The sequence below is a fragment of the Buceros rhinoceros genome, unplaced genomic scaffold (genome assembly GCF_000710305.1).
Source record: "Buceros rhinoceros silvestris isolate BGI_N320 unplaced genomic scaffold, ASM71030v1 scaffold7718, whole genome shotgun sequence".
NCBI lineage: Eukaryota > Metazoa > Chordata > Aves > Bucerotiformes > Bucerotidae > Buceros > Buceros rhinoceros.
This window is the reverse complement of record NW_010428712.1, coordinates 33,247-44,384: the sequence shown is the minus strand read 5'-3', so window position 1 is coordinate 44,384 and position 11,138 is coordinate 33,247. Positions and strand designations below refer to the sequence as shown.

General features: G+C 38.6%; 1 protein-coding gene across 1 annotated transcript in view; it reads right to left on the bottom strand.

Moving 5' to 3' along the window:
- MEGF10 (multiple EGF-like-domains 10) overlaps positions 1-11,138 on the bottom strand; it is a gene marked incomplete at both ends in the record, with an annotated part of 57,792 nt that overhangs the window by 15,717 nt on the left and 30,937 nt on the right. Inside the window, 3 exon segments of the mRNA XM_010142376.1 lie at positions 4,832-4,934; positions 8,290-8,453; positions 10,833-10,953. Coding sequence (XP_010140678.1) covers positions 4,832-4,934; positions 8,290-8,453; positions 10,833-10,953 — 388 coding nt within the window.

Here is an 11,138-nt window from a genome sequence, read left to right as displayed (position 1 = left end):
GGTGGTGGTCGGTGGTGGGAGGTGGGTGTGCGGCGGAATGTAGCGCAGAGTGGGGGCGTGGGTGTGAAGCATACACATTAAAAGCTAAGGAGCAAAGGAGAGTTCTGGTTCATACTTCCCAGGAGGCCTGGTTATTTGCATCACTGGGGTGGGTGTCAGATGACAGTCCTCCCTGTTATAATCCAGCAACAAATGTGCCTCTTAGAAATGTCAGGAGCACATGGAAAGAGACGGCACTTCCTCACAGAAACAACACATCTGGTGATGGGCAAACTGATTAGTGTCAGCAGGTGTCCGCCACAGCAAAAAGTCACCAACACCCTCTCTGCTCTAGCATATGGATGAATACCATGCACACTGGTAAAATGTAGGCTCATATTATTGCATCTGTCTTTTCTGTAAACCAATGCTATTGTTTTGGTACAGTTAGCAGACTCGTATTTCCTAATCTCTCACACTGCATAACCTTTACATTGATTTTAAAAATAACACATGCCATACTAGGATGACATGACATTTCTTCACAAACAGAAAGGTCTAGCAGAACTGCACCCAAGAAAGCACAACATGGTGTTATCAGCACACCCACATTACTGTAATACAGTAATAAACACTCTGCAGAAAAACCTTTTACAATGTTTTAATGCAAAACTCTCAGTTTGCAAGAATATGAATTCTCTAATCTTCTACGCAATTTGGAAAAAATGTATTTTGACAGCTGCTCACAGAACAGATAAGATTAAGGGATGAAATTAACAGTTACTGTGGTGCTTGCTGTGTTTTGATCATTGACAGATGCAGTAGAGGCAGCTCTTTAAAGGAAGTTATAGAGTTTTGGTATAAATTATTACAAGAATTAATTATTACTATTGGTTGGGGGAGTACATTTTCTGCACCTTTCTTCTCCTTTCTATTTTAATGGTTCTTAATTTTTTCCACTGTCTGTCTACTACTCTCCCTCAAAATGAAGAACAGCTATTTATAAGATGCAGTGAAAATGTCAAGGAATGAGAGCGTTTGGGACAGACATCATCCTCTGCATGGGCGGATGTTTCTCGTTTGTACCATCCTGTTATGTGGCTCCTGGAACATGGTCAGATTGCCAGGAAAAAAACATCACCCTTAACTCTTGCTTTTCTAGGCGGTGTTAAGCTGCTATATAGTGAGCACTTGGTGTAAACTACAGAGAGGGTAAGATTTCTAACAGGAGTTCCATAAACAAAGTCAATTTTGTTTAGGTTGAAAACACTAAGTATCTTTTTAGGCAACAGATCCTAAGTTAAAACAGAAACCTTGAATTAAAACAGAACCTAATTTAAAGCAATTTATTTATTTATTGAGTTTTTTAACAGCTCGTGACAACACAATAGTCAATAACTGAAGTTTCATTCATAACTAGGACCTATGAAGCAAAAGATAATACACCAGGCATGTTAAAAAATAAAGAAAAAACTGTTTAAAAAACCTAAACTGTTGACCCAATGCTCAGCTGCAGCTGTATCTTGAGACTAAAGTAAAGAGTAGCATGTTAGCTAGGCTGCCCTTTGGTACTCGTGCCCACTGCAGTAACTCAGTAACTACCTGAGGGAGCATGCACCATACCAGGACAGTGCGCCCCACCCCTCCCTGTGCAGCATCTTTCCTATTCCCCAGCATTATGTACAACTGGGCAATCCAGCACGAGGAAAATCTCCCACCCTTCATTTATTTCTGCAAAGTTATATAAACTGTGAATCAGTTACATAAACTGATGAAGTTCCCTGGGCAAAGTGTAGAAAACTGCTCTGTTCACAGCGCTGAGAAAAACATTACATTTAAAATATCTTTTCAGAAACTTTATATAATTTTGGTGGCATCAAAACATTTGGGGAAGTTCACCTTGGATTCTTCAATTTATTCTTGTTTAAAAAGAAAAAAGACTCCCAAGTTCACACTTTTAATCTTCTTCACATGTACTTATTTTTAACACTACCCTGATTTTCAAAAACTAAATCCTTCATTTGGGTTAGATGACTATTTTACTGATGCAAAATCAGTTTTTCCCTCTCTTTGTTTTTTTTTTTGGTAGGTAATAGTAACCACTAAAACCTAGTAAGTCTGATGGTTCCTTTAATAAATCTAACAGAAGAAAAACTATTCTAAGACAATTTGTTGCATTTTAGTACCTTCCTGTAGTTTCACAAATCCTCCATCTGGATACTACTTACTATACCACTTACTATGCATACAAATATGTACACAACCTTAATCCTACAATCTAATGCTATCTCTGCAATGTAACGTTACAGTACAGATATTTGAGAACCTGTTTCTAAAGTATTCTCTCCCTTTTTTAATCATTCTAAATATAAGTATCTACACAAAAACAAGATTCCTCATGGGTACTGCTCTGACATGTGAAGTGTGGGAGGAGGATTTTTCCAGACACTGAGTATAAAGCGAACTATTCTGTTTATGTCATGTTGTGTGTCTAGACATCACCAACATGTTGAAACTAGTCTGTTATACACACTGTTGTGACGACATCATCTAGGGATGAATACTCAAATTTTGTCTATGATGACACATAAGTCTCTTTCTCGTGAAATCTTTTTCCTTTCTAAATACATAGATCAAACAAGGTTTTACTAAAGGCAAAAATATTGTCCCCTTTCCAATAACTGAGTTCAAGCACAGTCAAGGTTTGTGCTATGCTTAAAGCCTTTGTCACATCCCAACTTAGTTGTATTACTCCGGCTAAGCAATTTTTATAACCTGTTATAAGAAGATGCTAGATTTTTAGTATGTCCTTTCAAAACTACTTTAATCTGGTTTCATTTGTTAATATACTTCAGGTGTCCGATGATTTGTCTCAATCTTAGAAAACTCGTAAGACGTACTTTGAGCAGTACATCTGGAACTTGTGAACAGCTCTAACTACCTACACCATGTAGGCTCAAGATCAGCAACTGTTCACATATTTTAATATGGGTATTCTTTGCCTAATACATTTATTAATTTGAGAAATCATATTTTGAGCATATCCAAATATAAGTTTTAGAAAGTGTGTCCAAACACACACAGATAATTACCTGAAATTAATTGAAAGTAAGAACAGTTATCAAAGACCATTAACATCATAACAAAATAAACACAAAATAGTGTCTCACAAAATAGTAATAGATGGCATAACGTGAATATTATTTTTTCATAATTCACTCACGTAACTTTTAGTATCTTTGTACTCTTGTAGTAGTCATTTTCCTGAGGTATCTGAGTAATGATAAGTCACACTGCAGCTTGTGGGAAAAGAATAAAACCAACAAACTCCTGGCTCAGTTAGGTGAGTGCTGGCTCTGGAAGCCTCTCTCTTTCACAGTGAAAAGGGTGATGATGGGGAAACCCAGTGGTGAGACAGGCCTTCTCAAGGAACTTGGCAGAAGCTTAATATAGACAGATTGCACAAAATAAATCAGTTTGGTCTTTCAAAGCAAAGCAGGAGCCCTTCCTGCCCATGTCTGTATCCCCTACAGATTTCCACTTCCTGCCCCCAAGAATCACAAAAGTCAAGTTCATCTAAACAGAAAGCAGAAAAAGCACCAGGTAAGCTGTAATCAACTACAACTAGTCAACTTGAACTGCAGGCACAGTATTATGCAGTTTGAACAAAATGACTGTGATCCATCTGCAGAGCTGGAGGAGGGGGGAAAGCATATAAAAATCAAAGTTTGGGAAAAATCTCAGCAAAGATTGTATCTGAGCAAGTCTACACAAATATTTGTGAGCATAATGATTTGTTAAACTTGTCAAATAAATCACTTGCTGCAAATTGTCCATTTACTATGTATGGAAGCACCAGAGAAAAAAGAAAACAATTATACCATGAACCTGCAGCCAGTTAGGAAAAATACTACCTTATAAATGAGTTAGTGGGCAACAAATAATACTAGATTATATCTGAAATCACCAAAGCCCTCGGCTTCTCAACAGAAAAATGCTTTGTTCATTTATGGGTGTTTTTCATGCTGACTTCTCATTATTAAATGGGAGGAGCCCATACAGATGGGTGACATGAAATCTGACCCTTGCAACATTACTGTATCACAGTGAGGCACAAAGTCCAGAATGCTCCAAGAGTGGCAAACTTACAGTGTCAATTAATGCTTATGGAAGATGCAAGAAATTTCCCAACACTTAGAGCTTAGAAATCTATGTGAGAACTAAAACTGCCTCCTAGAAATAAAGGTAACATTTCACGGTAGCTTGCCCTTCTGCATGTTTTAAAAATAACTTGTTTTCCACAAGCAAGAGTGCAACTACAGTGTCAAACACAAATTTTGATGAATAATGAAATGTATATAGATCTTTGAGCCACAGTGAAAATGCTGAAGAAACTTTGTGCAACGATTGTCATACGGAAGAAAATAACTGCAGAGAAAGCTACTTTTTTCAAAACTTTGAGAAGCTCAAATGACAGCACAGCTTCTGCATTATATATCCTCTTTTTGGCTGCCTGTGCAAAAATGTTTGAGTTCCTGGATCTGATGCTTTACCTACCAAAGCTGCCAGCACAACCTTGAATACTTACAGTTATTCACCACTTTCATAAGGAATCATGCTGTGAAGGTGCCCAGGTTTTAAGATTTCCCCTTCTATTCCCAGTTTTCTATGGATCTCACACTCAACAAAGTTTCCACACCTGTAAACCACACAAGGGACACAGCAGCCACAGAACTGGCCCCTTCTTCCTTCCAGGCCCACGTACTCATCTTCTACCCACAAAACTGAAAGGAAGAACAAGTCCCACCACAGAGAAAACTCTCATTGTCCTTCATGATAGTTTCTTTTGTACCTGACCATCCTGGTAGACAGCGACAGTAACCCGTGGTGGGATGACAACCATCCGCATGGCTGCAGTCACAGCGTTCAGCACAATCCATGCCATATGTGCCGTCCTGTGGCAAAAACAACAACAAAAAAACCAACCCAGAGATGACGATAACTGGGAGTTAGAGGAGAACAAGTTCTGGTCAGTTCTGCCTCAAAAAACAACCACAAATCTTTCCTGAATCCATAATCTGCTTTCTTAATATAAAACACTTCTGGCTTTTGGAATATTTTAGTGTCCTACGTTTTCATTCTTTGATTTAAGAGGGGAAGATAAAGAATTAATTACATTCTCTTGAAAAATCCCAGACTAACGGACTTGGAAATGGTAATACAGAACACAGTAACCTACACTATCAGAGGCAGCAATAAAAACTTTCTTGTATTGTCCCTCTAACTTCCCTTACAGCTGAATTCTAACTCCAGGATCTGTGGGTCCTTCAACGGGAAGAAAATTCAGTCTCCTTTCTGCCCCAGACCTTGAGCTATCTACATACTGGTCAAAAAGGATACCACCTAAACCCACAATTTATTAAAAGGAGTAGATTAAAATGTATCTTCACTGTGAAGTTTATCACATGAACAATGCGAACTGTGTCACTTCCTTTGGGTTAGAAATCCTTCCCTACGCACTACAGCATATGCTGTGTTAAAAAGAGAAGAACTTTTGCTATGACACAGTACACAAAACAAAATTAATTTTTGTCTATGCAACATTTTTTGAACCAACAAGAGAGGTTAAAGTTAGAAGTTGAACACCCCTCTTGGTGTATTCAGCTGTGCTAAAAAAGCACAGCTGATTTTCATGGAACATTTGAATTTGGCTTTTCTGCTTTTTCCGTAGAACGTGGCATATGCATTTGGGGGTAATTCCATACAAAATAAATCTGAAAAACTGAAAAGAGCAAAATCTTTACAATTGCATTTCCAAAACAACTACAACAGTAAACTGATCTTTCAGAAAAAGTGTCAAACCAAATTAGAAAACATGGGAAAACATGAGTAAATTTAAGATAATACTTCTGGGGTTAACCACAGCAAAGGCAAACAAGGAAAAAACTTGTCCCAGTCATTTAAATTCAAAGCTAAAAATTGTTCTCAGTCACATTAAAAATCAGAATAAACCCTATATGAAAATGTATCTACTGTTGTTTGATGTTCACTCCCACATTTCTACTGAGTTCCACAGGATTTAGCTATTCAATTCCCAGTCTTTAAAGTAGAACAAAATCTTACACTATTTGAGTTTAAGGAGCCTTTTTCTCATCTCAGCAATATAGTTTTATACAGAGAAAAAGAATGATTAAGCATTTCCTTTGCATATAATCATATTTGGAAAGGAAGAAAATCCTCAAATATCTTGTTGAAAAGCAGTTTAACTGCTATGTATGTGGACTGAAGTCCAAACTTCCATCAAATCTTGAGTAACAATCTGGGCAGTCAAACTAATTTTCTGAAGTTATTGAAACAAATTGAAATACACCGATTTAAATACACTCTCTGGTCAAACAATTAAAAAAAGTATTAGACAACAGTGAACACATTTGAGTTAGTTTTCTGTTTATTCTCCTGCTCTGGAATTTTGAAACAGAATGTGCAGTGAAATAGGTAAATGCTTATGGACATCATTTGATACAGAGAGAGAGGGAGCAAGACAATGAGCATGCAGTTGGTAATTGGCATGCTGAATTATCTGACATGGTTAAGTTTTTAAGCAGTATTTTGCTAAATTTGGAACAATGAGGCAAATGCCATGAAACGATACCTATATTTTTTAATAAGTCAGTCTTGGGAGAGCTAATGGAGCTTGGGGGATCTCATCAACCTTCAGAATTAGATGCTAAGTGATAAACAAAGCTGCTTTACTAAAAGGAAAAAGTAGTCTTCTGATGGAGATTCATTGTTGGAAACACTGCATAAACATGCACAGATGGCACACTGATCAGTTTTCCAGAATATTTTAGAATGTGCTTGGCACTTTACTTACTATATCAGTTTATTCTATACTTCACCTTGAAACCAAAAACAACCCCAAAAAGTCACTTCATTCCAGACAGAGGTGTCATTTCCAGTCTTATGCTGTAGTTTAGCAACTCCTATTGTGTTATTGCTCAGTGGAGTTAGTCCAAACTGACAGAAGCTTAAATGTGATATGGGAGGGGAATTCACAAGGGTTTTGTTCAGTTCAGGTGATTCCTTTACAATTATATTAAACCAACAACCCTCTACGAAGACAGTACTGCAAAAGCAATGAAAATACAGTGGAGAGGGACAGGACAGCAGAGAGAAGATTATTTTAAAAATGAAGTTTTTAAAAAATTTCCCAGAAAAATTAAGTCCATCATTGGAAGAGATGAACCCTAGAAAACCCCAATTTTCATAATATATTTCTTTTTGTCTCTGTGTGTATGGAATGTAATTGAAACCAAACAGTTACATAATAAAACAAATCAGTTTTGGACTTAACCATTTTTTAAATTTTAAATTATACATTATTATGGCTTCCCCAAACTACATGTTACAAGGTGTAACAGAACTGATGAGGAGTATGACTTTGTCAACACAATGTTACCTATTTTGCAGTTCTTAAAGTCTAGGAGATAGTGGAAATCAGAGCCCCAACAGAAAGGCAAAAACCTGTCATGACACTGGGTATTAAGGGTGCTTTCTCGTGTCTGACTGGGAAGGAATGAAAATTCTTTATTCATACTGCACCACAGATATAAGCTAATTTACTTAATGTTTAATTGTTTGATGTGGATTATATTTTTGGTACTTTTTTCCTCTCATCATTTTTACTTAAGTAAGTTTAACAGAAGTAATTTGGATAGCATTTGATGCTGATAGAAAAACTTGGATCTGTGTTTTTCAGCAAATTCTAAAGGAGCTGGTGAAAAGTTTGAGGTCCAACTTTAAAGATTCTGAAAGCCAAAAAATTGTTTATCTGTGCATCTTCATTTTCTGTAGTCATTTTTTGTGTTCTTTGGTGTGCTGCACAGCACAGTTCTTCCAGGAGAACTGTCGGTGCACATCCCTGATCTTGAATCCAGTCGTACACAGGCTACCATGTGCAGTGCTCCCTAGGGCTTAACCCCATGAAGTCAGTGTTGCAGTACACTGTTATGGACGCTGGGTGGCAGTATGGACGGTCGGAAGATTACGTGCTTACGTGCTTACGTTACAGGAATGCAGTAACCACCCACGATGGGCGGGGCTTAGTAGAGAGATATAGCCCTCTGTGTTAATCAATAAAGCGGACATTTTTCATCCTCTGCAGCAGAGAAGTGATCAATGCTTTCCCCCTGGCGGCAGAGGCCAGGAGCTAAATATCACAATAAGTTTCCACAGTCAGAAAAATGACAGGACTGTCCCTCTGCCTAGTATTATCCTACAGTGCAAAATACAGCTAAATTATTAAACTACCTGGCATGGGAGTTCGCATTTTTCTCCTCTCCAGCCTGGGGCACAGGTACAGGTTCCATCCAGAGCATTGCAAGCCCCTCCATTAAGACACTGGCAAGTTAAGTTACAGCCAAGTCCCCAGGTTCCGCTGGGACAATTTATTGAGCAATCCACACCATGCCAACCTGCCAAAAGTAAGAATTAAAGCAACAAATTAATCAGGTATTCCCCTATTCCTCTCTGAGGACATGTCTCCCTCTGCCTACCATGTGGCATCTCTCAGAGGTGCACAATACCAAGGTAACATTAAATACAGGCTAGTATCAGCATTTTCAGCTGAGGACTTGTCCAAGTTTGAACCGAGGGGCTCAAGGGCACCTTGTAACATCTGTGCACAGCATGCATATGCAGATGGGTGCCAACATACAAGAGCAATTGATGGGAGATCTGAAATCAAAGCAGAGACACCTTGAAATTTCACTGAGAAGCCCTAGACTATACTGAAAGTTTTAAGGCATAGCCTGAAAAAAATCGGGAATATTTTCCCCAGACTTAAGCTGCTGCTTTCATAATTTTTCCACCAGTGCTCAATACAGACAGTTCTGCAACATGAAATCTTAAACTCACACACACACACACACACACACACACACACACACACACACACACACACACACACACACACACACACACACAAGACAAGACATAAAAGTAATGCATAAGTGGATTTCTCCAAGGATCCACAGAAGACTTTTTAGGTGATTTCTATACTTCTCTCCAAATACAAAAAAGAATGTAGTGGAAAATGTTTCTAAAATGCAGCTTTCACTAGTGATTATGCTGAGAGCAACGATTTGCAGAGTGCACACTGGATAGATGGAAATGTAAATGGGTTTTTAAAAATGTGATCACCTATTGGATACAGGAGAAACAGTGTGAGCCAGTCATACATTATCATCAACAACGACAGAAGCCAAGTTTCTAATTTTGTACCTTGTTTACAGTAAGCGAAGGGAAGAATAATTCTGCACTGAGCCTAATCAATAGACTATGCAAAACACATGTATTGAAATAAAGCTGCCTTGTGCCCTGGATTGGTAACTTCAAATTTGGGGGATCATTTCAGGAAAAAATGTTATATTACACTTTCTTTCAATTGTCTTTATTTACAAAGAATTTATAAATTTCCTTCATTTACATGACACATATCTAGGTTTAGTTTAATTTCACCATTTGCTGTCCTTTTTCATCACAAGGTGACTGAAACTGCACGATGCACAGGAAGAAAGGATTACACATAGCTCAAGGAATAGTTTTTCTCCTCACAACCTAGCTACTTAGCTACTTTAACAGAGTTAAATCAGCTTCACTGTCGCTGGCAAGACTAGGAGGTGGAAACTCCATGCATTTGCTACACAACTGATTTAATTCTATCAGTCCCTGACAAATTTAGTCACTATTTGGCTAGGTAACTCTAACAATTCCCCCACCCCTCAAAAATACTCTCTTCATATATTTTTAGAAAAACATTTTTAGACAGGGAGGTCTGCAACACAGGCTATGCATGGGATTTACTTTGGAGCATTCAACAGCCTGCTTCTCCTTGGCAATCCAGCATCACAGCTGAGGGACGCTGGACTTCAAATCCTTCCTCATAGTAGAAGTGAAAAAGAGAACAGGTGTATTGCAAGAGCGGATCTTTAAGTGGAGCTTAGTAGCATATTTTGGATTGAACAGGAACACCATGTGGACCCACAGACCTTTATATGGGAAAAGATCTCTGCAGAACCAGCACTGGAGAATGTCTGAGATATCTTTGTTCCAGCCAAAGATACATGCTACTGGGAGATGGAGAGGTGAGAAGGCATATATAGTTTCTAGTGGAAGTACACTGATGAAGAAAATTACTGTTGAGAGGAGAGAGCCAGGCAGAGGGGTTGAGGAGTGCGAGTCCACTTGTGCTAAAACTGAGAGACTCAGAAAGTTTCTCACGGAAGCCGAGAACAGCAGAGGACACAGTCTGGGCAGGGTGTTAGGCAAAGTTTTGTCAGAGAATTGCTGAGGAAAATAGTATTTTAATATTAAAAATTGCCAATAGATATGAATGCCAATGCTAAACTGGCAGGACAAAATCTGTGCCCCTGTGATGCTAAGAGGGTCAAGGATAGCAGCCAGGGGTGGTGCTCACCAGGCTGAGGAGAAACAGGGCTATGTATTTTGTCTATGAATGCCAACATCAGATAAATACCAGTAGTACTTCTAGCAGACCACACCACTGTCACAAGAGACAAGTGGTGGCCCATCTCAGGGTAAACTAGTAATTCACCCAGTCACACACAGTACTCAGCCCACTGAGAACTGCACAGAGGAAACACAGACGCAAGGTACGTGCACTCTTCCCTAAGCAGATGTTTTCCTGGTTTTCGCCTCCCAGAACAGCAGAAGTATAAAGTATCTACAGATATGGCCTTCAAGGTGGTCATCTTTTTGTTAAATACTACTTCAAAAACTCAATTTCATTTTACGATTACAGAAAAAGAAAATTAATCTAAAGGGACACTTACCTGCTTTACAGGCACAAGAACCATCTACTGGTGAACAGATGGCTTCGTTTTTGCAGTTGCACACAGATGAACAATTTACTCCGTATGTTCCCGGAAGACAAGGAGTACCACAAGCAGCACCCTGAATTACACAAAGATAGAGCCTAAAAGCTATTTGAGGAGGTTCAGACAATACAACTAAAAAAGGATATAGACTGACTCGGGTGCTACAAAAGCTGGAAAACATACAGCCCCTGACTGCCCTAGGCTGTCACTACATTATCCTGAATTTCATGGGGAGAGGGAAAGGGAGAGGGAGAGGGAAAG